The 27224-nt window shown below is 43.5% G+C and overlaps 5 protein-coding genes and 1 non-coding gene across 10 annotated transcripts; 3 read left to right on the top strand and 3 right to left on the bottom strand.

The window, feature by feature from the left end:
- Positions 1–2187: 2187 nt before the first annotated feature.
- On the top strand, positions 2188–3121 carry LOC4339595 (protein DOG1-like 3). The gene has a single exon (XM_015782670.3). It carries the CDS (start codon positions 2200–2202, stop codon positions 2869–2871), a length of 672 nt encoding a protein of 223 aa, XP_015638156.1. The 5' UTR covers positions 2188–2199; the 3' UTR covers positions 2872–3121.
- Positions 3122–3673: 552 nt separating this feature from the next.
- LOC4339594 (rop guanine nucleotide exchange factor 9) lies at positions 3674–6595 on the top strand. The gene is made up of 7 exons (XM_015785119.3): positions 3674–4138; positions 4235–4351; positions 4449–4603; positions 4932–5006; positions 5114–5386; positions 5491–5811; positions 5914–6595. Exons 1-7 carry the CDS (start codon positions 3799–3801, stop codon positions 6340–6342), a joined length of 1710 nt encoding a protein of 569 aa, XP_015640605.2. The 5' UTR covers positions 3674–3798; the 3' UTR covers positions 6343–6595.
- A 399-nt stretch (positions 6596–6994) lies between these two features.
- LOC4339593 (photosystem I reaction center subunit VI, chloroplastic-like) lies at positions 6995–7976 on the bottom strand. Its single transcript, NM_001402632.1, has 3 exons — positions 7759–7976; positions 7501–7630; positions 6995–7422 (listed from the first exon to the last, which is right to left on the bottom strand). Exons 1-3 carry the CDS (start codon positions 7875–7877, stop codon positions 7243–7245), a joined length of 429 nt encoding a protein of 142 aa, NP_001389561.1. The 5' UTR covers positions 7878–7976; the 3' UTR covers positions 6995–7242.
- Positions 7977–9071: 1095 nt separating this feature from the next.
- Positions 9072–18119, top strand: LOC4339592 (golgin candidate 5). 2 transcript variants are annotated; one of them, XM_066310617.1, is made up of 19 exons: positions 9072–9672; positions 10167–11341; positions 11987–12058; positions 12253–12327; positions 12729–12843; positions 13298–13359; positions 13449–13496; positions 13960–14244; positions 14397–14456; positions 14548–14631; positions 14781–14846; positions 15284–15382; positions 15501–15719; positions 16399–16486; positions 16598–16821; positions 16997–17056; positions 17138–17251; positions 17549–17623; positions 17712–18119. In XM_066310617.1, the coding sequence occupies exons 1-19, from the start codon at positions 9528–9530 to the stop codon at positions 17736–17738; spliced, it is 3093 nt and encodes a 1030-aa protein (XP_066166714.1). In that variant the 5' UTR covers positions 9072–9527; the 3' UTR covers positions 17739–18119. The 2 variants fall into 2 exon arrangements, with proteins under 2 accessions (XP_066166714.1, XP_015639840.1); XM_015784354.3 differs by having other exon boundaries at positions 10161–11341.
- A 2911-nt stretch (positions 18120–21030) lies between these two features.
- TRNAS-CGA (transfer RNA serine (anticodon CGA)) lies at positions 21031–21112 on the bottom strand. Its single transcript has one exon. It is a non-coding gene; the product is annotated as a tRNA-Ser (tRNA).
- Positions 21113–21555: 443 nt separating this feature from the next.
- On the bottom strand, positions 21556–26034 carry LOC4339589 (probable glucuronosyltransferase Os05g0559600). Of its 4 annotated transcripts, none has more exons than XM_066310286.1 (6): positions 25711–25982; positions 25364–25538; positions 24497–25246; positions 22841–23099; positions 22075–22292; positions 21556–21961 (listed from the first exon to the last, which is right to left on the bottom strand). In XM_066310286.1, exons 2-5 carry the CDS (start codon positions 25420–25422, stop codon positions 22122–22124), a joined length of 1239 nt encoding a protein of 412 aa, XP_066166383.1. In that variant the 5' UTR covers positions 25423–25538; positions 25711–25982; the 3' UTR covers positions 21556–21961; positions 22075–22121. The 4 variants fall into 4 exon arrangements, with proteins under 4 accessions (XP_066166383.1, XP_025881451.1, NP_001407802.1 ...); NM_001420873.1 differs by having other exon boundaries at positions 21558–21961; positions 25818–26034; XM_026025666.2 differs by having other exon boundaries at positions 24497–25538.
- Between the last annotated feature and the right edge of the window lie 1190 nt (positions 26035–27224).

The raw sequence follows: 27224 nt of genomic DNA, 5'->3' as shown, positions 1-27224 counted from the left end.
TACTCCATCCGTTTTCAAATAACTGACGTTAGGCAATAGGCACTAATCATTTTGAAAATTTGGCCACTCGTCTTTTTTACAAAAAAAAAAGAGTTGCAAATACGAGAAGGAATATTGTGCCACACTATCATAATGTATTGCATCCTAAAATAAGCATGATGCTTTAATTCATCATAGATTATTCAGTCTAACTATTTGAGATTAATTAGTGGTTAATATCGAAATAGTCATTGTCAACCGTATCAGTTATTCAAAAAGGGAGGTAGTAATACCAGTGATGATCAGGTAAGCTTTGGCATGCGGTTGGTACAACCAAGCAGCCAAATGAGGAGCAGCTAACTGACAAAGAAGCAGTAAGCTCTGAAGTCCAAAACCTTTGTACTCCCTCCGTCCTATAATATAAGGGATTTTGAGTTTTTACTTATAACGTTTGACCACTCGTCTTATTTAATTTTTTTTAAATTATTATTTATTTTATTTATGACTTACTTTATTATCTACAGTACTTTAAGCACAACTTTTCATTTTTTATATTTGTAAAAAAAATTTAAATAAGATGAGTGGTCAAACGTTACAAATAAAAACTTAAAATCTCTTATATTGTGGGACGGAGGGAGTATACTTGTATAAAGCAAAAGGGCAAAGTCAGAGCAAAACTCTATACGTTAACATGAGTCATGAGAGCAAGGTGGCCTTGGTCAGGTAAGGCCACGCCGCCATATTCGACATAGAGAACTCCATTATTGACACCAGAAAGCACAATATTAATCTGACCTCGTGAGCAGTAGCAGACAACAGTATCCACATTGTCGCACACTCCGACTTAGCCCCCCCAAAATGTTCCTATCCTCACAAGTCACACCACCAGAAAAACCATATGCCCCATTTTTAATCTGCAGAACACATGATCTGTGTGCGATGTTCTTGAAGCTACGGACTCCATCCCGAACATCTGCAGCCAGCCAGATGGAACCCAGCCAAAAAGGCGTTGCTCAGGTGGTGTTTGGATCCATGAACTTAGCTTTAGTCCATATATTTAGACACTAATTTAGAGTATTAGATATAGACTACCTACAAAACTAATTACATAAATGAAAGCTAATTCGTGAGACAAATTTTTTAAGCCTAATTAATCTATAATTAGAGAATGTTTACTGTAGCATCATATAGGCTAATTATGGATTAATTAGACTCAATAGATTCGTCGCTCGAATTAGTCCAAGATTATGGATGGGTTTTATTAATAGTCTACGTTTAATATTTATAGTTAGTGTCCAAATATCCGATATGATAGTAACTTGAAAGTTTTAGTCCAATCTAAATAGGGTCTCAGACCGGCCAAAACTCCCATGTGCATCAATGATTTTTGATCGGTTTCCCGGCTGGTCATCGCTCACGTCAGGCGACAGATATTTCCAGGCCCAAATGATCATCGCCTCGTCAGTTTAATTTTGGGTTTGCTGCTGCAAATTAATCGAGCATTGTTAGTAGCAGTATTGAACGTAGCATTAGTACTCTTTCTGTTTCTTAACAAATGATACCGTTGACTTTCTAACATAAATATAGTTATTCGTTTGGTTTAAAATTTTATAAAAATAAATTATATTTAAAGTATTTTAAGTGATAAAACAACTTCAACAAATAAATTATAATTATGTAAATTTTTAAGTAAGACGAATATTTAAAGGTGTGATAAAAAAGTAATGACGTCGTATGCTGAAAAAATGAGTTATACATCATTTTCGCAAGCTCAAATCAAATCCCATCCATTTCGTGCAAGATTTGGGCAACGAACGATTGCCGATGACGTGACATGTATGAACAGGAGGGCAGTATTGCAGTAGAATATTGCTCGCGTGATCGTTGAGAGGGGAAAAAGAAGAGGAAAGAAGAAAAAGCACTGACCTTTGGGCAGGCCAGGCGGGCACCCCACTGGCGGTTGGGCCACATGTCATTGGCTCCCAGCAGCCAGCCACCCTCGCCGCGGCGTCGTGACGTCGTCGCCGCTCGCGGCCGGTCTCTTCTGCTCAGTGGCTCACACATGGGCCTCCTGCATGCGCGCCACCTATCGCCTCCTCATACGCCGCCGCGGCGCGCCCCCGCGACCGTCCGTTCGTCCCGAATCCACGGCCCTGGATCCCCTTCTCCCGCCGCCTATAAAATCCCCACCGGCCTCGCGCGCCGACCGGCCTCGCCGCGATGGAGGTGGAGGCGGCGACGCGGCGGTTCCACCTCTGGCTCCGCGGGCTGCGGGGGCTGCGGCGCGAGCTCCGGGCGGCCCGGTGGGCGGACGACCCGGCCCAGCTGGGCTCCCTGGTGGGCCGGTTCGTCGCCCACGTGGAGTGCTACACGGCGGCGCGGGCGGAGATGGACCCGGTGTGGACGCTGTCGGCGCCGTGGGCGAGCCCCGTGGAGCGCGGCGCGGCGTACTGGCTCGCCGGGTGGCGCCCCACCACGCTGGTCCACCTGCTCTACACCGAGTCCGGCCGCCGCTTCGAGGCGCAGCTCCCCGACCTCCTCCTCGGCGTCAGCTCGGGCAACCTCGGCGACCTCAGCCCGTCGCAGCTGGCGCAGATCGACGACCTCCAGCGCCGGACCGTCGCCGAGGAGGACGGGCTGTCGCGGGAGATGGCGCTGGTGCAGGAGGGCCACGGCGCGGTCGCCGTCGGCGGCGGGATCGACGTCGACGGGATAGTGGGCCGGGTGCGGGGCGTGCTCGGCCGCGCCGACGCGCTCCGGCTGCGCACCGTGAAGCGCGCGGTGGAGATCCTCGAGCCGGCGCAGGCGGCCGAGCTGCTCGTCGCCGCCGCCGACATGGAGATCGGCTTCCGGGAGTTCGGGCTCAAGTACAGCTCGGCCCGCAGCGACTAGCGCTTCCACCCCGCGGCCCAGCTTACAGGCCCAGTTTTTTTCTCCAATACTGTTGGTTTTACTGGGCCGAAAAAGCCATAAAATCTTAGTGAGTGGTGTGCTGGGACGTGGCTGGGCAGGACTAGCCCTCTGTTAAGAGAAAAAATGTAATAAAATGCAAGCAACTATGATCGTTTTTTGCTGTGCAAAGCTGATGATTCACCCATGATCGATTGCTCGATCCGTTTAAGATGCTACTCCCTCCGTTTCATATTATAAATCTTAATTTTTTTCTTAGTTAATTTTTTTAAGGTTTAATAAAATTAATAGAAAAAAATAGCAACGTCAAATTAGTTTCATTAAATCAAACATTAAATATATTTTAATATTTTGTTTCGTTTTGTAATAAAAATATTATTATATTTTTCTACAAACTCAGTTAAACTCAAAGAAGTTTGACGAATAAAAAGGTTATGAATGTCAGGAGTAATATAAAACGGATAGAGTAGTAAAAATATTCTACAGTTCCATCGACAATTTACATCGAGATTTCTGTCTCAACTCCCATTTTTCACCTTGGGACAGAGGGCACAGACGCACAGGATCCCTCCTGTTCCCTGAAACAATCAGAAAGAAATCACCATAAGCAGTACACTGCTGTTCATCACATCGCACAGCAATTACTGGGCGGGAGTACACTGGAGTACGTACGTGCTGAATTAATCACGCGAGGATTAAATATAGGAATACGTACATTTGTACGTATAAATTTCATCCCAGCTACAGCCTGACGCAGCTATAAATATCTCGTGCTCCATGTTTGGAACGTCCCTGAATTTCCAAGCCAGGCAGGCAAAAAAAACGGAAGGAAAAGAAACAGAGAAGAAGAAGAAATGGTGTAGCTTAGCCTCGCCTCGGCCGTGGTGTGATGCTGACGCGTCGTCGGTGATGGCGCGGCCGCTGCTGAAGATCGGGCACGGCCTCGACAGGTTCAGGTGGCGGAGGTCGACGTCGTCGTCGTCGTCGTCGCCGCTGGCGCTGTCGCTGTCGTCGTCGTCGGCGGCGGCGTTGTCCGACGACGACCCGGGGAGCCCCATGGACCCGGAGATGCCGCCCGCGGCGAGGCGGGCGCTGTCGAGGAGCTCGGGGTCGAGGGGGAGGCTGTCGTTCGAGCTGCCACCGCTGGCCGGTGGCCCGTCGGATAAGGAGGAGGCGCCGCCGAGGACGTCGTCGGCTCCGGCGCCGGCGAGGCCCGCACCCGCCGCGCTGCATGAGGGCCCACCTTCAGGTGACTAATATATATCTCTTCTGGGATGATCAATGCCGGCCAAAATTGTTGCCATCTCTCGTTCAAGAAATGATGGGTTTCGTCCGGAAATTGCAGACGCGGAGATGGTGAGGGAGAAGTTCTCGAAGCTTCTACTCGGGGAGGACATGTCCGGCACCGGGAAAGGGGTGTCCTCTGCTCTCGCTCTCTCCAACGCCATCACCAATCTTGCAGGTAGTGTGTAATTCACTTCTGTTTTTTTCTGAAGAAAAGAAGAATCTCTGGTTCGATGATGATGTTGTTGCATGCTTCGTTTCTTGCTAAATTCCAGCTTCCGTCTTCGGCGAGCAGCGCCGCCTCCAGCCGATGGCCGCCGATCAGAAGGCGCGGTGGAGGAGGGAGATCGACTGGCTCTTGTCAGTCTCCGATCACATCGTCGAATTTGTCCCGTCAAAACAAGTCTCCGAGGATGGATCCACCATGGAGGTAAAAAAAAAGAAAAAAGAAAAAACTTAACGTGCAAAAAGATTGCACGTTAATATATTAGAAGGAAAAATAGTTTTTGTTACACAACGCAATCTGCCAGACATGCTTATACCGGGGGAAGGGGAAATCGCTACTCCAATTAGCAGGATGGTGGAGGCAGAGCCGCACAATAAAAAAAGAAAAAAAAATGACCCCCTTTTATTTCCATTCGGTAGACACACTGTACAACGTATCAGTGAACTTCATTATGGAATTGAATGAGTTAGTGGTGCATTCTAATTCTCAATACTTCTATTTCCGAATTGTTTGACTCATTCTTGTCAAGCAGATCATGATAACCCAGCAGCGTCGGGATTTACAGATGAACATCCCCGCATTGCGCAAGCTTGATGCGATGCTCCTTGTAAGCTTGCTGTGCTGATCTTTGAACCACCAGAAATCAACATCTATATATCTGAAATTCTGAATCAAACAATCGTCCTTCTGTTGCACATTTCCCTTGTGGAGCAGGAATATCTCGATAATTTCAAAGACAAGCAGGAGTTTTGGTACGTGTCGAAAGACGCGAGTGAATCAGAGAAGGGAAACACGCCGAGGCAGGATGACAGATGGTGGCTCCCAACTGTTAGAGTCCCTCCTGGTGGTCTGTCAGATGCATCAAGAAAGTGGGTTCAACATCAGAAGGATCTGGTCAATCAAGTCCTTAAGGCAGCAATGGCCATCAACGCTAATGTTCTTATGGAAATGGATGTTCCTGAAGCATATATAGAGTCTTTACCCAAGGTGATCAATAATACTACATTGCACAAAGAATCTATTTTGACAATTTGCAACATTTTTTTTTCTAGTTACTGACTGTGTTACTTTTTTTTTTTTTTGCCTGATAGAATGGCAAGTCCACCCTTGGAGATTCAATGTACAAGATTATAACCGAAGATCATTTCAATCCTGAAGAACTCTTAGGAACTGTGGACATGTCAGCTGAGTACAACATCATAGATCTTAAGAACCGAATTGAAGCCTCTGTGGTCATTTGGCAGAGGAAAATGGTGCACAAGGAAGGTAAATTGTCATGGGGGCATGGTGTCAAATTTGAGAAGCGGGAGAAATTTGAAGCAAGAGCAGAGAATGTCCTCCTCCTCATCAAGCACAGATTTCCCGGCATTGCTCAGTCAGCTCTTGATATAAGCAAAATTCAGTACAACAGGGTATACCATGAGAATCATCTGCTTTTCATGTTGTCTTTTCGGATTTGCTACAGTACGTATGTTTACTCATTGCAAAAATTCTCTGCTATTTTTCCCCCTCAGGATATTGGCTTGGCCATTTTGGAGAGCTACTCCAGGACTCTTGAAAGTTTAGCTTTCACGGTTATGTCTCGAATCGAAGATGTTCTTCATGCTGACTCCCTCGCGCAAGCTTCTAATACTAGAACCCAAGAATCAATGAGAATGGCCAGCTTATCAAGATATGACACTGATAAGGTTGTCATTGATGCTAAGGCCGAGGTAGAGAGACTGGGAAGAATGGAACCAGTTTCAGCGACACTATTTGACTTTGTCAGTCCTCGAGATCAAGATGTTGTGGCGACGAAGATGGACTCAAAAGAAAAGGGATGTAGGGGGGATGCTCATAGTCGAAAGTTGACAAAGGTCTCACCGATTGCAACTAAGAGGTATTCTTACCTAGAAAAACTTGAGAATTTGAGTGGAACAAGAAGCCCAATATCTAGACACTAGTTTATGTGTAGGGGGAAAGACATATGGATGATGCTCGCTGCAGCAGCTCATTCAGAAAAATACATGTATGTAAATAGCTTAGATGTTCATAGCATCATGAGATGCAGAATTGAGCATGTACCAGTGTGAGGTTTGGCAAATTTTAGCCATCTTCACCTCCATTCCCAATGGAAGCTTGGTGCACAAAGCTATGATAATTAGTTGATCTTGACCTCCTGTACATTGTATGAATCAATCAGAATTTACACCGACCCTCAAAATGCCTTTTTAGTGTTAATTGGAAGGTATAATACCTAAACTAAAGAGGTATACACATCCTCAAAATACACGTAACTGTAACAGTGTCTCGTATGATCTCAAATCTTGTAGGTGGGCTATGCAGGGGTTGTAGTTGATATAGACAATGTAGTATCACTCAATCTGGATAATCATATGCTCTAGACTAGATAGAACTAGAGGTAATCATGCACGCCATTTTCAGTTTTTCGTAGATTTAATGAAACTACTAGTGGTGAATACTGAGGAGACATATTTACTAGTGACATAAACGCAAAACAGAAGTACTGAAGTAGTAAGTAGTAGTATCAAACTACTAAGGCCGGGTAATCATGCACGCCATTTTCAGTTTTTTCACACTACCACATGAATGTCGAGATGCAAAATCGAGGGGAGACAGAAAATTAAAACCGAACACATGGGATCGCAGTACGTCGCATGCAGCATCGAATTGGATCCTTTACAACTTATATAGCCATAGGAATAGTACAATTATATCAACATCATAAACAGGGGGAATTAATCCATGGCGATCCGGCCATGGGGGACTAGCAGTACAGTACAGAGGATTTGCATGGATGGATCGGATCAAGAAGAAGGTGAGGCAGAGACGAGGAATTTAATTTAGATCTTGCCGCGTGGGCCGGGCGTCGGCGGCAGCTGCGGGCCCTTCTTGATCGGAAGCAGGTCTGGCGACGCCGACGCGCTGACGTAGGCCACCAGCGATCCGCCGCCGAGCAGCAGGAACTTGAGCAGGAGCCCCCTCTTGGTGAAGGGCCCCGCGAACGTCTCGAAGAACTTGCTCTGCATCGATCACCCACACGAATTATTCAGTAAATTAATCATCGAGCTAAGTATATATTTTAGTCAGGTAATACTAACCTGGAGAGGGTTGTACGGCGACGGCGCGTCGGAGCCGTACAGGTCCCACTGCCCGGTGGTGTTGCCGATGTCCTCGAGGTCGAAGTAGACGCTCTTCTCGCCGTACTTGGCCACCACGGCGGCGCGCGGCCTGTAGCAAAGAAATTATGAGCGTGATAAGAATTGAACACGGGATCTCGGGATTGAAACCACATACACCTCTTGCCACTGCAATATCAAGTGCATCTCCACTGTTACTCGCGTACTCCTCGTATGTACCTGCGGGTGGTGCGGCAGAGCGCCCGGGGCGACGGCCTGACGGCGAGCTTCCTGCCGGAGATGGAGCTGCCGGCGAGGCCCTTCACGGCGACAGGCTGGACGGCGACGAGGGACGCCATTGCTGCGGTGAATTCGCGGGAGGACGCAAAGCTGAGTAGATAGATGGATAGATAGCCGGTGTACTATCTGCGGCGGCGGCTACACGTACGTGCACACAGACTTAATTCGGCGGATGCTGTTAAGGATTTGGAACGCGTAGTCCGCGTGGCTCCCGCGATGGCCGACGCCCCATAGGGAGCTCGCCGCGTGGCCTCTTCCGGATAGCCTTATCTTGGTTCTCCTGGATTTGGAGCTCGCTGACATGGCGCGCCTACGTGGCACAGCATGCCTATACTGAATAGATCGCACAAAACACACACATTGAGTCGCATCGAATGCAGATGAATCTTGTCTTCTTCTTTTTTACACAAAAAAAGAGCGTGAGAGTTCTTTTTGAAAACTCGGCAAAACACCCATATATCTGCACACTCATCTTTGTAAAACACATACGTGTGCACCTTATCTCTACGAGCATTTCAGAATGACTAGGCCGGTTTATGTCGAGACAAAGCTACCACGGACACCTTGCATCGCCTGCACTACCATTAAAAAAATAATTAGTCATAAATACGAGCATCCATATTAAATATAACTTAAATTTATCTATCCAATTAAGTTAGGCGCACTTCGAAAAGCGTAGAAATTTTTTTTAATGATGGTTGGCAAGTTTCACTACAAGAACCTAACCGGTTAGGTCGCACACACTTCAAAAAGTGTAGAAATTTTGTGTGGAGATGCATGAAAAATTATATCATGGTGTAATTTGGGTTGAGCATCTATCACCGACCATCACTAGTGATGCCAATGATCTGATCAATGCTTGGGGATGTACTCACCGTCATCAATCCAACAGTACTCCCCTGTATCGTAGAGAGACAACATACGGCGATCCAGATCTCGTAGAATTTTTTTATTATCGTCCTGGACGCTGTCCCCTACGGCGTCAGTATATTTCAGCGTACTGTACCATACGTCGCATCAAAGATCGTCCCTGTCTTCTCAACCGAAAATATCAGCAGCCCAAATACTGCTATTCGGGCCTGGCCCAAGAACACCCCTACCTCGCAGCCTCTCATCAAAATGGGCCTAATGCCAGAAGCCCAAGGCCCAAACCCACTTCCACTACATGGGCCGTCGCCGCACTTGCGCGACGGGGAGGCGCACCCGCACCATCCACGGCGACTTTAGGCCGAGATCCACCCACTGCTGCGGCCGCGCGGTCGGGCGGCTCAGATCACACCCGGTGGCGAGCTGCTGCGATCACCGACGCGGCGCACCCACGCCACCACCACCACCCGCGGCCGAACGCACTAAGCCTCTCTCTCTCTCTCTCTCTCTCGCCGCCGCCACGACCCGACGCGACGCGACGGGGCCCAGCCCACGCCCAACTCCCCCTACATCTCCCCCCGCCGCGGCGGCGGGGGCGCGGTGAAGCTTCCTCCCCGCTCCGCTCCGCCGCGCTGCTCTGCTCTGCCTCTGCAGCCGCCGCCGCCGTTCCCGGCCCTTCGATCGGGGCGGGGGGCCAGATCCCCCCGCGCGTCGGCCGAGTGGGAGTGGGGCGCGCGGGACGGAGGTGCGGATCTGATTGGTCTACGCGCGAGATCTAGCCGGGTGCTGCTGTTCCTGCTGGTGGTTGCGGGGATCGGAGCGGAGGCGGGGGAGGAGGAGGGATGGCGTGGTGGTCGGGGAAGGTGTCGCTCGGTGGCCTGCAGGATATCGCAGGGGCCGTGAATAAGATCAGCGAGAGCGTGAAGAACATCGAGAAGAACTTCGACAGCGCGCTCGGGCTCGAGGAGAAGCGCGACGATGAGGAAGGTATGGTAGCGTCGCTGGTACACTGGAATTGTCACTCTCGCCCCCTTCTCCTCCGTGTAATTCGGCTGCATTGGGGCACTCGTGCTTGTTTGCAAGTGTTTGATCGAAACTATGATGAGATGAATCAGTGTCGGCAATAACTTTTTTCCCATTTATTTCGTTCTACATCTCGCTATCTGTAGAGATTGGGTAATTTGATCGTAGGAGGATGGATCCTGCTTATCACTTGTTCCATTACATCCGATGTACCCCGTAGGTTCTTAAGTCATACTCTATATACTGGCCAACTGGAGCCTAAGTACTGCCAGTACCCGGCAGCTGAATCATGTGTGTTTGATTGGTTTAGTGACATATTTCATACTTCTTTTCCAACTGGTTCTATTTGTAACAGTCGTTGGTCTATGAGTAGAGCGGTCATATTTGGGGTAGTTAAGCTTATTGTTTCTTTGTTTACATGGTTAACCGAATTGTGTGTCTTTTTGTTGTAGGATCAGGATCACATGCATCTAACTCTGATAGAATAGGGTTCTTTAATCCTGTCATGGCATTCATGGGAAATAATGGCGAGGAGGATTCTGCTGAAGCATCAGAAAAGCAGCAACCTCCAAAAAGTACAACCGCAGAACAGAGCCAAAGTGCCTCCACAGAGGCGCCTACATCCAAGGTAGATGCTTCTGAAGAATCGGAATCAACACAATCTCCAAAGCCTTCTGAACAAGGAGAGACTCTTATCAGCTCAACTGAGCCACCTGTATCCAAGGCTGAGGTTTCTGAGCAACTAGCAACACCAAAAACTCCAAAATCACTTTCAGCAACAGAAGAAAAGCCTAGTCATTCTACTGAATCACCCACATATAAAGGGGATTCAGAAGCACCACAATCTCCCACAGATCCATCAACAGCAGAAGAAAACAGTGGATCCACTGAGACGGGTAATACAATTGAGACGGGAAACCAGGATCATCAAGAGACAAAATATTCTGGTCCTAATGATGAAGCGCCACAAAGTCAGATTGGAGAATCTGACAGAGGCATACCTGATGGTACAAAGCCTTCTTCACCTACTGAATTAGATCAATCAGGTAACACGGGAACAACTGAATACCTTCATGCTGGAACGGAAAACATAGATGATAAAAATGCCATACAATCACAACCACTAGATTCCATTCTAGCCAGTTCAGATGATGTAAATGAAGCTGTGAAAATTGTTAAAGGAGCTGATGATCGAAATGAAATAAGCAGTTCACATGAGAATACTGACACCGTTGACCAAGCTAGTCATGTGGAAGTCATAGAACATGATGAGCATACTAATGCTGCTGAAAATGATGAAGAAGCTAATCGAACAGAAGCACAGGTAGCAACTGTTGTTGAAAGGGAGGAGAATACAATGGTGCAGCTTGAAGACCTTAGCTCAATGTCCATAATTGTGAGCAATGATTCAAACTCGCAAAATGAGTCGGTGCCCACTTCTGCAGATGTGCCTGTTGGACTGGTAGAGGTTGGTTCCAATTCAAATGATTTGAGAAAAGAAGAAAATATCCAGGGCTCTGTTACAACTAGCAATCATCTGGAATCTGTCGGTGCTGTCGCTGAACTTGAGAAATTAAGACGTGAAATGAAGATGATGGAAGCTGCATTGCAAGGTGCTGCAAGACAATCCCAGGTATCATTTCCACGTGGTCTACTAGCAACCCAGTTATGCTTGTACGGTCGAAACTGTATGTTGAGAAAACTACCACATGATTTTCCACTTGTAACAAAACTTCCTTTAGTTTGTGAATGCATATTTGTTCTATAAATGAAGATCCATAAATGTTTCTGTGACTTATGGAAATATGCTCTAACCCTGCAGAACGCTAGTTGATGAACAATATCTGATTTGATTTTGATAGTAGCACAATGTTTTTCTAGGAAATGAACTGCTGCTAGACTGGATCTATCTGCTCAATTAATTGCATTCAAGTTTCATTCTTCTATTTTTGGTGCAGCATTTTTACTGAAAAAGAGAAATAAACAGAGACACGTTCATCTAATATTTTCCACATGCTCAGTGAGCATTCCTATTTTTGTCTTATATTCTTGGAATGCATTAAAGCATGGACAGCTATTTAAAACTCTTGTCTTTCATATTTGCCTGATTTATATGAGGAAACAAATATAATTCCATGAGTATATGATGCTCATATGTATTCAGCATACAGTCAGAGGTTTTTACAACTAAGTGCATCTTTTACTTCCATATTCTATCATTTCTGCGCAACATACATACCTGGGCCCTTCACTTGTCTCACAACACTTCTTCCTGCAGTCCAAAGCTGATGAAATTGCAAGACTGATGAATGAGAATGAACAACTGAAATCAACAATTGATGATCTTAAGGTATGCTTGATAGCAGACTCTGTGTTTTTCCTTCTCTAAAAAGGTATTTAAGATGTTATATTTAGCAATTGCTGGAGGTTTTAGTTAATCTGTATGAAACTGAATGACATGAATATTATACAATTATCCTAAGTTACTCAGTAGTGCTATAAGCATGTGATGAACTTGGATTGTTTTGTTTTGACATGGCACAGAGCAAGTCAGCTGAAGCCGAAATGGATGCACTTAAAGATGAATATCACCAGAGAGTAGCAACTCTTGAAAGGAAGGTGAGACACGTTATCACTTATTAAGACAGTAGTCCGATAGACATAATTATGCTAAGACTATACTCTGGTGAAGTTCTTAAATGGCACTGCCTAGTTCCTGCAGTCAAAGTAGTAAATTGTTTATTTTTCAAAGTAGCAGGATGCTATTTTCACCACAAAAAGTTATTACCATATTAATTGATAAACTATTTTACTTGTTGGATGCACCTTACATATTCATGTATTTATCTAAAGTCGGTTTTATTTATTCGATACTTAATTCTAATAGTTTGGATTAAAGCATGATGTATTTATTTTTTAAATACAGGCTAACCACATTCTTTCTTGGTACCTAGTGCATCTAAAATAAGATTATTCTTATCGCTGATATGTTTTATATTTGCATGCTTCAATGTTTATAGGTGTATGCCTTGACCAAAGAACGGGATACATTAAGGAGAGAGCAAAATAAAAAAAGTGATGCAGCTGCTCTTTTGAAAGAAAAGGATGAAATTATCAGTCAGGTCATGGCGGAAGGTATAATGAACCAACATTTTCTTTGTCTCTTCTATTATGATTGCGTATAAATGTTAAATTTGCAATACACAATGTTCGTTCCGTTGTAATGTTGAGACAGTTTGAAGTGTTGATCCACAAATATATTGCACTGTGCCGAATACCCTCTGTTCATAACAATCATCATGATTACATCACACAAGCACATATTAGCAACATTAGAACTATGGACATGGATAATCGTAGTGCTTCACCAGTAAGGTTGACTCTGGTTGCCATTGGTAGGCAAATAGGCATAGACATTTCTCTGTGAAAAGGGCCTGGAATTTATATAGGTTTGCTAATGTTTCTTCTTATGCCCCTTTTATCCAGCTTTACACTTTAGAGCCCATTTGATTTTTTGCCCCCTTCATTTTTATGTTTAGTAGGTTTTGAGGCATTTATTTGGCATCAACAATTTTTTTACAATGAACAGGTGAAGAGCTATCAAAAAAACAAGCTGCTCAAGAAGCTACTATGCGGAAACTTAGGGCACAGGCATGGACTGCAACTCTTATCATTAAGCATATTTTGTGCAAATTAAATATTTTACCAATTTCACTTTCTTCCATTTTGTTTTCTTTCAGGTTCGTGAACTTGAAGAAGAAAAACAACGGCTGAACTCAAAGATCCAGGTAAAAAGGATACCAACTTTGGGTATCTATGAACATTATACAAATTTTCTTATCTGCTTTAATGATGAAAAATACTTAACTTTACTTTCTTTGTTAGACATAATGAAAAATATGTCTATGTTTGCAATAACGCAAAATCAAATTTGGGCCTCCTTTAGCTGGTTTGTTCTGTCGTGCTTGTTTGGTGTATACCATAATACTGTGATATTCTACTAGACAATCACTTGCTTCACCTGTGTAACTGTGTCCAAACTCATGATTTGGTTACAACAGATATACTCCCCCACCCTCGCACCCCCACCGCCCAAAATCTTGTTAGCTAGATAGCTTTGAGACATTGCTTCCATAGAATAATGGAGTTACTTCAGCTTCCTAAATGGAGTACCTATATTCCCAGTATCATATCTATTTGCTGTCAGACATTGAGTGTAGTAATGTATTTAGCACTTTTCTGATACAACAGGTTGAGGAGACAAAGGTTGAGAGTATTAAAAGAGATAAGGCTGCAACGGAGAAATTGCTACAGGAAACAATAGAAAGAAATCAAACTGAACTTGCAGCTCAGAAGGAGTTCTACACCAATGCTCTTAACGCAGCTAAAGAGGCTGAGGCATTAGCCGAAGCAAGAGTCAACACTGAAGCCAAAGTTGAACTTGAGAGTCGTTTAAGAGAAGCTTGTGAAAAAGAAAATATCTTAATTAAGACGATTGAGGAGTTGAGGCATGCTCTCACAAGGCAAGAACAGGAGGTAAGTTATTAAAATATGTAACTGCATTGGTATATCTACCTTTCATCATTGTCAGTAGAAATAGTCGACAATATGTGCTGATCCAATCCATGCCTTAAGGATTTGTCCAGTTAGGAGCCTACTAACTGTAGATACTTTTTGGGATGTTCCAGGCTGCATTCAGGGAAGAAAGGCTGAAAAGGGATTATGATGATCTTCAAAGGCGGTATCAAGTAAGCATGGCCCTTCTAGGTTTGTTTGTATATTGCACTGTAAAACAGTCATCAGCTAATACTTACTATTATTCGTTATTTAATACTTCAGTCCAGTGAACTTCGTTACAATGAACTGGTCACACAAGTTCCTGAATCCACCAGACCACTTCTAAGGCAAATTGAAGCCATGCAGGTACTGGTGCATTTGTTTTCTTTCCCTTGGGCTGCAATTACTTTGCTTTCTTCAATTATTTGGAGTCTGGATAACACTTCTGCAATTTGTGAGTTGACCTCTTTTTTCTGTTGTGAGCTGGTTAATTAATTGTGTGCTAACATTAACAGGAAACAGCTGCTCGAAGGGCAGAGGCTTGGGCTGGTGTAGAGAGAACCTTAAACTCTCGACTTCAGGTCTGTTTGTGTTCTGAAATTATCTGTTTAACAGTGATCCCATAACAGCAATGAAGAATTCTAGAACAACAAGAAGGGGCATTTGTTATTATTGTAGAATGCACATGGTTAATGACAACAAAAGATATTTTTTAAATGTACTTGAGAGACCAGTCCTTTCACATTGGTTAAACCTTTTGTAAATATTTTTTATAATTAATATATTCTTACTGTGGGGGCTTCCCCTACATCGCAATGATATTGGTAACACTGCAATGATATGGCAAGCCTACAGACTCCTCTAGTTGTGGCGGCTACCTTCTGATTTCGCTTTTTTTTTTTTACCAAAGCAATCATATTAGTAACTGCCTTGCCTTAGTGCAGTAGGCAAAAATTCAGAAACACTAAAATAAATATCTCAATGACATAATACTTTGTTACTTTGCTCTAATATGCAGGAAGCAGAAGCAAAAGCTGCTGCTGCAGAAGAAAAGGAACGGTCTGTAAATGAACGTTTGTCTCAAAGCTCATCCCGGATAACTGTTCTAGAGACCCAGGTTTGTGCATCAAGTTATTCTGAAATAAATCACTATTAACATTACCATAGGTTTATGGCCAAGGTTTAGTTTTAGTCAGAAAGGTGACTTCTTACAAAAATATTTTGTTCTTATGCAGATTACAATTCTTAGAACAGAGCAGACACAGCTGAGTCGATCTCTTGAAAAAGAGAGGCAGAGAGCATCCGAAAGTAGACAGGAGTACCTGGCAATTAAGGAGGAGGCGGCAATGCAAGAAGGACGGGCGAAACAGCTTGAAGAAGAAATAAAGGAGCTTCGTACTAGGCACAAAAAGGAGCTGCAAGATGCAGCAGAACACAGGGAGCTGCTTGAGAAGGTAGCCAATCTGCTATGCTATTTTTTTTTTCAGGAAAAGAGCTGGATGTATGTCATTGTTTTGATTGGTTTGGTAACTTTTATGGTATACCAATGTTGTCCTGTCAAGTTCATTAATGTGTGGAGCCTTGGGGAAACTGTTTTTAACCTTTTTAAACCGACCATCAGCTACAGGTCCGACATAAACATTGAACTTTGGAATCTCTCTTACAGTAGGTCCTTCTCAGGATTTAACAAAAGGGTTTGTTTATGTGTGTGGGTACTGATGATGCTTTTGTATTTACTATGTTGTTTACCGCACGAGGAAGTTTTTCGACTCCCTCTGATCCCAAATATAGGTTGCTTTAGACTTGTGCACATGAATTAAGGAAGCAACTCCCTTTCATTTATACTGTATAGGAAAGATGAATCATTTATTTATTACTTGTGAGAAGGGTGGCATTTATTTAGCAAGGGCAAACAGGGAAGAACAGCTGCAAAAGTGCGTAGAAGTTCCATAACGATTTACTACATTTGGAATTGGATGGGGTATATGGCATCAATCATCTCTTCTATGAAATGGCGTAGTTGACCATACCAATCAATAATTGTGATCAACCTACTTATTTTCTGGTTTATACATGACCAACTCGGAAGAATTTCTCGCCTTACATATTTTATTTTACGAATTACGTTTTCAGGACCTTGAAAGAGAAAAGGCTGCCAGGGCAGAGCTTGAGAAAACATCTTCCCGTGATGCACCAAAAATTCCGCTTCCAGATCAGACAAGTATGCTGTTTATTCGTTTTTGACTAATTTGTACGAGTTCAATCCAACTTCTTTGTATCTGTTGCCTACTTGCCTTACCTGTCGTTTGTTTCCTCTTTGCATCTCATGAAGGAAATGCTCCTCTCAGAAAGCTCTCTAGTTCTGGCAGTATCAATAGTCTGGAAGAAAGCCATTTCCTTCAAGCATCATTAGATTTGTCAGACAACGCTTCATTAGAGAGGAGAATGTCTGCTGAAAGTAATATGTCGTATTATCTTCGGAGCATGACTCCAAGTGCTTTTGAATCAGCACTCCGTCAGAAAGATGGAGAGCTAGCTTCTTACACATCGCGTTTGGTATGTCCTTTGGAGATTTCCTGAAAGTACTAATTCTCATTTTGGATATTTCTTATTTAAGTACCCTTGCATGTGTTCTTGTTAATTTTCGTCGTATTTGCTATTAGTTGAGCTTGCTGGTGTTAGCACGACATGCACATGCCCATCACTGAACTAATGCTACTCTATATTACAGGCCTCATTAGAATCTATTCGGAATTCTCTGGCAGAGGAGTTGGTGAAAATGACTGAACAGGTAAATCCTGATGAACCAACGGAAGTTTTTTTATTCAACTACCAACATGTGTGCAAACTAAACTAAATTTTTTCAATGCAGTGTGAGAAGTTGCGTACCGAGGCTTCTGCTCTGCCTGGTTTAAGGGCTGAGCTGGAAGCTTTGAAACAAAGACACTTTCAAGCTCTAGAACTAATGGGGGAACGTGATGAAGAGGTACGGCTTCCCTAGAAGGCACCATGACTTTATATTTGATTATTTTCTATGGTATATAAAAGAAACCTTTTTCCATGAATTGGATTTATATGGAGCTCGTATACTGGAATTTTTTATAAAGTCCCTATATGATCGCCAAACCCACAATTCCTGTGCCATGTAGGTTGCGTAGCTACCATCTTTTAAGGCACAAAAATTATCTGAATAGAGATAAAGACAATTAATAAGCACATGCTTATAAACCTTTACCTGTTATTTCGTGTGGATTTGCTCTGAATTTCTGTACTGTGCTTGCAGTTGGAAGAGCTAAGAAATGACATTGTTGACCTAAAAGAGATGTACAGAGAACAAGTGGATCTTCTTGTTAGCCAGGTTTGAAGCTTATCAGTTGAACTTTATTTTTTCATTTGATAAATCGTTGTTGCCATAAGTCCCTAACCCCCGGCTTCCATTTTATCAGCTCCAATCTTTGGGTGCTCGTGTATAGTGCTGCTGTATGTCAGTATGTAGCTTCGGCTGCCATCCATTTTTTTTTCGCATCGCGCTAATCTACTAAGCCCCATACAGCAGATCTGAAGCTTGGCGTGTTTCTTCGAAATTCAAGCCGTGACAAATACCGAAAGTTCATAGCCATACCAGTGTGAAAATATTCGTTTTTGTACATCTTGAAGCACAAGTCTTTTTGGACAGTTGAGCACCCTTGTTTAATTTAGTAGGTTACTCTGTTGTATACTAGTTTGGATAGCTTTACGGTTTTTAAGCCTATTGTTTGCAATTCTTTCCAGTGAAGTGTATCAAATTTGTAATTCGATTAAAAGTGTATCACAGCGGAATGCAACCCCAATAATATGAGAGCTCGTTTTTGTCATTTTCCTCAGGTTCGACCATTTTCCGTGTACCTATCATATATTCATATGTCTTTGTGTGCGAAGTATAAACCGCATCATAATGATGAAAAAAAATCAAAACCAAATCTGTTCTATTCATATGTCTTTGTGTGCGAAGTATCATAAAGGAATCATGCAACATTCAAATATTCAAATCATTCCCAGATCCTTCAATTTTATTGAATTCGAAGGAGGCATGCTACATCATACACCACCTCCTGCTTTAAACTACATCATCATGCTACAACAGTGAAACGCTCGGCTCCCCGCCGAAGCAGATTCATCGCGCCGCGACCGCGAGCCCAGCCACCGTCGTCGCGCGCCCAGGCGACGCGCGACGCGAGCGCGGCGACCTTGGGGCGGACCACCAGCGCCGCGCGCACGGCGGCCCTGACCACGGCGTAGACGGCGAGCGCGCGCGCCAGCCTCAGGTTGGCCGCGGCGACGTCGGCGGCGCGGCACGCGGCGTGCCCCGCGACGAGCCTGCGCGCGTCGGACGCGGCGAGCGCGACCGTGGCGAGCAGCGCGCCCGCCGCGAACGCGAGCAGCACGAGCGCCGTGGCGGCGAGGAGCGCGCCGGAGAAGAGGCAGCCGTAGAGGAGCGCGACGAGGAGGAGGTCCAGCTGCTGCACCGCCGCCTGCATGGGGAACAAGCTGGTGATGATCGCCGGCGCCGGCGCCAGCGACCAGAGCTCGCCGCGCGCACCGAGGTAGAGGAGGCCGGGGCACATGGTTATTATAAGGAGAGGAATCATGTCATGCGTCGCGGCCACGGCGCGACGCGATTCCCTCTTGGGTTTTTCTTTTCTTTTTTTGTTTTTTTTTGGAGAGGTTTTCTTCCAGCCCTCTCGTTGCCTGTACTGAACGCTTGGTATGCTTGAGCAAGGTGGCTATATAGGTGCCAGTACGAGGCAAAAGGGTAACGGAAAAGGGTGGTGCTAGAACAGTTCATGGAAAATGCATGCCATGCATTCTGGTTTAAACATGGAAGATGAGTAGTTTTTGATAGGGATGACAACTGGGTGCATACAGGATTGAGAGGAAGTCTATCTCTTCTATATTGTAGCCATCTTTATAAGCGTGATATTATTATTGTCTTTTAAGTAGAGTCTACATGGCGTTTTGTGATGCTACTGAAATAAAAAGTAGCTAGCGTTACCATAAGTGACGGTACGAAAGAGAGGCGTGACAACCGAGAAGTGGCGAGTGCGGTTAAGTTGGCAAGCGGCCACCTACTTTTGTTTTTTGTCATCATATTGAAAAGGGTTAATATTATAGCTGTTGGCTTGTTGTAGCCATGGAACAATGTGAAAAGAATGACAAGTGGACGGCGAAATGGTAGTGGATGCATAGTTAGACTTACGACAAACCTACAACCTATTTTCTATATACGGATGAAAGAAGTGTCATTTTTATACCTGATACACCTATTATTCCCGCTAAATTTCATAAAAATGAGCCAAACTTAAATTCCTTATTTGTGAGTTCTTTATATTATTCCTTTTTATATCGCATAAATTGTGAAGACACGGTATCTATGAATGAGGTTTGACAAATGCTATCAATGTTTACAAACTACTCCATGTCCTTCCTAAAATTGTGCTTCACGGTTTATGCTAAAATAGTTTTGCTCCTACCAGAAGAGCTTGTGGAGCTTGTGACGATTGACTTGGGCCATGATCACCGGCCACGCAGAGCACATATGCACCACCTTGATCACAACCCTCGAGGCCTCTCCATGACTCCATCCATCCACTTATCCACAGTGGCTTAGCATAGGAGTGTAAGTGGCTAACCTGCGAACTCACTTGTAGATTAGAATAAGCGGGTTCAATTATTTATTTTGGTCTATAAATAAGCTTCACGGGTTAGCCGCTTATGCACCCTTAGGCCTTAGCTCAGCAGCTCAGCTCACGTGTTCCTCTCTCCCTCTCATGCTCAATCCCAAACCCAAACCAAACTTGCTTAGCTTGCTGCCTAGAGTAGCATGATGCACGCAGCCAATTATAGTTCAGTGAAATCACATGAAATGCATGATTCCATGTGTATTTTCTCTGTCTCCTCCGTGCAACCATGAACTTTGCATCGCTGTGATCTATCATCATCCATGGGCCATGGTTGATTGCGCGCGTCAGTGTATCCTATCCTTTGCTCGCCGTTCCCTCCCCCTTCAACCCACTTTCATAACTGAGCTCTTACTCGGTCTGTCTCGCTAAAATAGCCAACGTTGACCTATAGATAGGAGGCCCAATTGTGCCATCTCGCCGAAAAAGCTACTGATGGGCTCTTACTACATTTTTTGGTGGGCTGAAATATTGCCCAACTTTGTGTGGAGGTATGGAGGAAGAGGTTGTGTTTGGCAACGATTTATGCTACAAGAAATTGGAAAAAAAATCACTTAGGTCCCTCATCTCGTCGTCAAGTTTCAAAATCGTCATGAACCAGAATACTAGATATAACGCATCTCTAATCTTGCAAAATATGGATACGTTATATCATGATGCACACAGCAAAAAAAAAAAAAAAAGACAGACATTGACAAACACAATCACATATATGATATATGAGCCTACTCCAAAATAATACCTTCTAGATAAGTGATGACCTTTGGGTGAAAAAATTAAATGGGGAAAGGTTGTTATTAGTTGTGATGAAAAGATATGTGAAGAAATAGTTATATTTTGAGGTAAATTTAAATTCTAGAGATAGCTATATATCGAGGCAGAACCGCAGAAGAGAGTATGTTTGGTTTGCTCTCAGAATGTGACAATAACACACGCAAGTTGTCACAAATTTGACACTGTGAAAACTTGAACCAAATAAACCATGTAATCGAGTCTCCATCCAAACAAGGTGCTAAATGGCTGTGTCAGGGAAAAACGAAAAAAAAGGCGTCGACAGCAGGATTCGAACCTGCGCAGGCAAAGCCCAACAGATTTCGAGTCTGTCTCCTTAACCACTCGGACATATCGACCATCGCGTTTGTTATGTATGTGCCTTTTATATTACTCGAAATTAATGGAAATCATGCTTTGTTAAACAGTTCTTTCCAAAACAACGAGAGCGGCTCAGATACAGTTTCAGTGCCATCCAACGAATTAATATTTGACTTAGGAACCATCATTCAGACCATTACTGGCAGAGGACAAATTCAATTTATTACAGGCTCGTGCAGAAACAGCACAGTAGCAGCTCTGCGAGAATGGCCGATCGAGATTGCAGTATTGTTGCAATATTTGAAGCATATACGTGAAGTTGTTCACAATTTAGGTACTTGCAGAAATTCCAGGTACAGCTTATCTTGGCCCAGCGAAGACTTCTTGTGCAACAGAAAAACAAACGACTGTTTTATTATTTGTTTTACTTCTTGCAGAGATCTCATGGCGAAGAAACTCCAAAAGGAATTCGGCGACAATGTACAGCAACTCCCAGTCACAACCTAAATTATTTGATTCAAATCTTTTCATGTATCAATAGTGTTGTCTTTGCTCTTAACAGTTACAATGGCTGCATGATTTTACATCTGTAAGGTAACACACAGTAAAACAAAGGAAGCTAAAAAATCTATAGGGGAACATCTAGCTGGTGGATATCTGGGGGAAAAAATGAACAGAATACAAAAAGGAAGTACACATTTACCTCAAAAAAAAAAAAGAAAGTGGAGAAGAAAAAAAAAAGGAAAAAAAATTTGGTCAGGCATCTTGCTTGGCACAGCTACTGATAATCTGATATGACAATTGCTGGAGGATCAAACCACGGCAACTTCGTGTAATCCAGTGTGCGGTTTGTTCAGGAAGGCATCACTGAGCAGCCTCATGGCCACCTGTCAACAGCAGAAAGTTGATCAACTCATTTTTACAATCTGACAACTCAGAACCTCCATGCCGATAAAAACGAAAAAAAAAATCGAACTTCTGGCTTGGCAAGAGAAGTGACCTGTACGAGGTACGAGCATACACAGTGGGTGGCATGGCATCAAAATATTATGTTACAGGAATAACGGCATCAAGGTTCTTATGCAATGACCAGCCAGGGGGGACATTGAGTAGAGGAGGTTCCAAGTTAAAATTCCAAACCATAACCCTGTTGCAATCTTCTGGGAGACCCTCTATCTGGCGCTCATGTTTAACAAGCTTCTCAATAAATCTTGACTCCTGCAATGAAACGTTTGTCAGTTCAGGCCATATACAGTGAATTATCGTTTTTTAGTTATCTGCTGTATGGTCTCATGCTCATTCAGAATGATAGTCATGATATGTTCCTGCTTCTTCATGAGTAGCGTCTATAGTTGCTTTAGGAGATCATATGTCTGCATCTTATGCAATTTTATTCATTACATAGGCCAAGTTTTTTTTCTCAACTCCAAGCTACAACTTCCTCGTTTTCCGTTAGCACGCTTTTCAAACTGTTAAATGGTATGTTAGCAAAAAGTTTCTACATAGAAGTTGTGTTAAAAAATCAAATAAATTCATTTTTCAATTTTATAATAGTTAATACTTAATTAATCATGTGCTAATGAGTTTTCTCGTTTCGCGTGCACTGAAAATATCTCTCCAACTAAACAGAACGAACGGGGACAAAGTAATGAACTTTCATGAATGTTACTTAGCAATAGGATTTTACACACAAAAAATAGTTCCATTAGCTATGCTACTATGATTGATTTATGCAGTTTATTTTGAGAACAAACCAGCTAACTCACCTGCAAACCACCTCTTCCACCTGAGTGGACAATAACAGAATCCATAGGTGGGCGGTTCCACCTCTCAGGATCCCATAGCATTGTGCTGTTGAAAGCAAACCCAGAGAAACCAACTGGAAATCGACGAACTGCACTCTTCTTCTGGATGTTCTGGATTGTATTCCATCCAGTGACTCGATTACCTTTACATATAGGACCTTCTAAAACCACCCTGTACTTGATCCCAGTATGAATTGCTACAGGCCATGCACCAAACCGCCTGCAAAAAAGGTAGAGAGACATGAGAGAGAGAGAGAGAGAGAGAGAGAGAGCGTGGAGGTATTATGGCCAAAAATAAGCATGCTAGTCTTATTGCATTCTGCTTTAATATGACTACGGGGGTTCCTTTGATCTGAAATTTCTGCAGGACAGTTTAAGGCAACAGCCCATTAATGTTGTTTCACCTGGTACCAGAAGTTTTTCTCATAGTAAGTTTCATCATTGAAAGATTGCTTATGATCAGCTCAGACAGAGCATGACCCTTTTGCGTAACTCTTCAAGTTTTACTAGCCTGATTAATACTCTGATCATTAGGCTAAACTGAAAGTAAAGTATCGAAATACTCTTTAATTTTTTTTTTGCCAGTAAAAGACTACATTTCATGAATATTGGACAAATCAACAATGGAGTAGGAATGTGGGGGTTAGGTTTGCCATTAAAAAATGGTGCTGGTTAAAAATTAATCAGTTTCCCAGGACTAGCATTCTGAGACTAGTCCAAAGTAACTATAATCAAATGGAGTAGGAAAGCAGGAGTTAGGTTTTATTCTCAGTGGGATTGTCAACCTTAATCATTTCTATTTATTTTACCGAAGTTGCTGCTTCACATGTCAGATTACTACATTACTGGGCTGCAGTACACACTGGGAAGTTTTTTGCTCTACTAGTATTCATTGGTATGACAAAGGTTCAACTACTAAGGTGGAGAAACTCTTTTTATTTGAGTTAGGTTGCTAGTCAAGATAACAAGTTATTAAATCATTCCTCCTACTATAGTGGAGAATATAAACCATGCTTTGGTATGAACGTTACGTCATGCAACTCTAGGAGCAAAAAGAATTCAATAATTTTCAGTTATTGTACTGAAATAGTTAGTGATAATTTCTGGGAAATGCCAGCCATGGGTGCAAGACTTTGAAACTCACTATGTTGGCTGGCTATTGTCAAAATCCTACCTCCCATACAATTCAAGAGGATGCATTTTCATAAATTGCGATTAAGGATAATACTCGATCAGAACTATTTCTCAACTGGATAATTCAATTCATGACATAGAATGCTTGAGACAGAAGCATTTAGCAGTCCACTACTAGTTCACTGATTTCATAAGCAAAGAATGTGGCAGTCAACCTAGCACTGGGCAGTGGCTTGTATCATAAGCAAGGAACATTGAACATTTCACTCACCCAATATACTATAGAATAGCAAGATTAGAGGAACAATTTTCTAAAATTGGACACCCACAAAAGAGAAAGGGAAGAAACTAAAATATAATAATTTCTGAAAAGGTAGAGCGGCCATAACCTTATTTATACAATATTTTTTTAAGAGAACTTAATAGTCATTCAACGTCAAATATGTAACTACAGCAAATGAAGTTTCCAAAGAGAACTGTCACCTGATTTTCCGCATTTCTTCAAATACATCACTCATGTATGACCGCTCTTCATCAGCAAAATGCATTATACCATCAAGACGATGCTTTTTAATATGATAGATTGCAGTATTCCTCTGACATACAGCAATTTTCCGTACACTGGTAGTATTCTTCCTGCAGATGAGATGCCTGTACATAACCCCAGAAGACCTAAGGATTTCTGCTGTTTGAAAGGACTGATCAGGCCATTCTACCACTAACCACAGAAGAGGAGACTGTACAGTTTTCAAGACATGAGCCAAACGGTTCAGGTAATACGCTTGTTGTGGCCGAACAGTAGTGATCGTAACAATTATCAGAAGCTTTCTCACAGTGATGTCCAAATCATTGATATCAGGTATTGCAGGGGCTGATTCAACAAAATCAGCCTCGTCATCCAGCATTGCAGGGACTGGAGGACTCTCTTCAACCTCGCTCTCATCAATTATGTCAACCTCTTTCTCCACCACAATTGTCTCCAGCTCCTTAACTTTACCATCCACCATTCCCCTATCAACTGCACCCTCATCAAACGGAAGCCTCCCGTTTTCAGACACTATCTTCTGAGAGACATCGACCGAGAAGAACGGCATGAACCCAATGAAGATGCCGACCATGAAGCACACAAACAGATGAAATGCAAGTCTCTTGCAGCTCAGCCCCCTCGATTTCGACCTCTCGGGAGACCGAGTATGCCTCTGGGACAGTATAGCCGCCCATGCAGATTTCAGCCTGCTTGACAGTAAGGCAAAATCCATTGAGACCAAAGAAGACAGCAGTCCTCTCATTGCAACATACGATTGCGAATACAACAATTTAGGAGACGGTGAGGGGTCAACAAATTCAGACCAGTCCCGGAGCGACCCATCCCGCTGGATTCCCCCGGTGTTCCTTCGACTGGACACCATTCCAAGATCAAGATCTCGCTATGCATGTATCCCTTTTCTCCTAATTTCTCAAAAGCGCGTGCTTTCCAGGCCCCCTTTTGCTCATGTGGAGATACGATGCGGATGCAGAATTGTACCTGCAGAAGCAACCGGGCAGCAAGAAACACCTCAAGGTCAGCTCAAGATTCAACCCCCCCCCCCCCTCTAATCTCACCCACAAACATGCTACTAAATCATAACCTCTCATCAACAACAAGATCTACAAAGAACGCAACATAAAGATCACGAAAGGAGGACATTTTCCCTCACCACAACCGACTGAATCAACCGAATCTGTAGATTGAAAACAGAGAGGGAAAGATGGATCGAGAGAGAGAGCGGAGGAGGGGAAAGGAGAGAGCGATGGATGCACGTACCACTGTCGGCCGGCTTCCCGAGGCGCCCGCACTCTTCTCCCTCCTCCTCCTCCTCCGCTGCTGCTGCTGCTGCTCTGGGGGGTTCAGGGCTTGAGCTAATCAAGCCCGGGGCGAGCTCGTCCTCACCTCGCAAATCGAGAGTTGGTGATGGCGATCGAGGTGGATAGAGGAGGAAAAAGAAAAAAAAAAGAAGAAAAAGGGAGGCGGAGGAGCGAGTAAACAAACGGCGGCTGGGTCGCCGTCGATGGAGGGTTTTCGTTGCGTGTAATTTGCAGTTAACCCCCTTCGCTTCTTGTTGATGCTAAATCATGGTTCTCTTTGCCATTTTCTTATGGTTGGTGAGCGCAAAACCTTGGGTTGGAGTTGGATGGATTAGGGTGTTTGCGTACTGTACTAGGTTAAGTAAGGCTTGCTTTGTGTAATGTACTGTACATCTTACATTTATTGATATAATAGGGTGCTAGCAAAGCTAAAAATAGACTAAATTTACTAAAATAGTGGGTCTTAGCAAGGCCAAAACAGGATAATTTATGTGCGGTTGGTAATTTGGTATAATGGACTATACATGTGTCTTATGAATTTTAGTCCTTACAATACATATTTGTCTCGATATTGTGTATCATGTATACGTAATAATAAATTACATTTATATAGACCAAAGTAAGATAGAATGAGTAGAAATATAATAATTTTAAAACCAGCTAATGAGATACTACATACATACACAACCAATACTATATTCCTCTTAAAAAACGTTACTATATCCATTGTTTCAATAGAAATAAGCAGATGGTGATCCCTACTTAATAATCATGCAGTACACGATTTACCATGCGATGATCCAAACTTTATCTCAGACCGATGTTCCTTTAAGTGCAATATAAGAAATAACCCCAAAATAAATCTTAAAAAAGGGTCTTTAACAGTTTCTAATAAGCCCATAATAACAAATCCAATATTAAGCAGGGCTGTCCCTGCAAATTACCTCCAGCTTTACACCCGTAGTAGTAGGAGCGGTACAGGGGCCCACAAGAGACGCGCCTACCCTCCTGCCGTGCTTACGTGGCGCCATCGGATTCTCCATGTGGAAAATCCAACGGCTGAGAATTGCTCACGATAGTGGGTGGTCAATGACAGTGTGGCCCCACACGAGCACCGGCGAGTCGTCAGAAAATGGTAGCCACGTCGGTTGGCAACAAGCCAACAACGTCGGATCAGGATGAATCGAAGCCGTCCATTCTGTAGGATCAGGTTATCCAGAAGCCTCTCAATATCATCCCGGTAACTAATCTCACCAACTCAATATCTAATCTAACTAACTAAGCATCTTGTCCGTGGCTAATCTTTTGATTAGCGAAAAAAGTCAGTGCCTTAGCAACAAAGTCAAGACAGTGTCACCATATCATT

Source organism: Oryza sativa, chromosome 5 (assembly GCF_034140825.1).
Source record: "Oryza sativa Japonica Group chromosome 5, ASM3414082v1".
NCBI classification, from domain to species: domain Eukaryota; kingdom Viridiplantae; phylum Streptophyta; class Magnoliopsida; order Poales; family Poaceae; genus Oryza; species Oryza sativa.
Note: the sequence above shows the minus strand (reverse complement) of the source record. Positions and strands in the feature narration are given on the sequence as shown.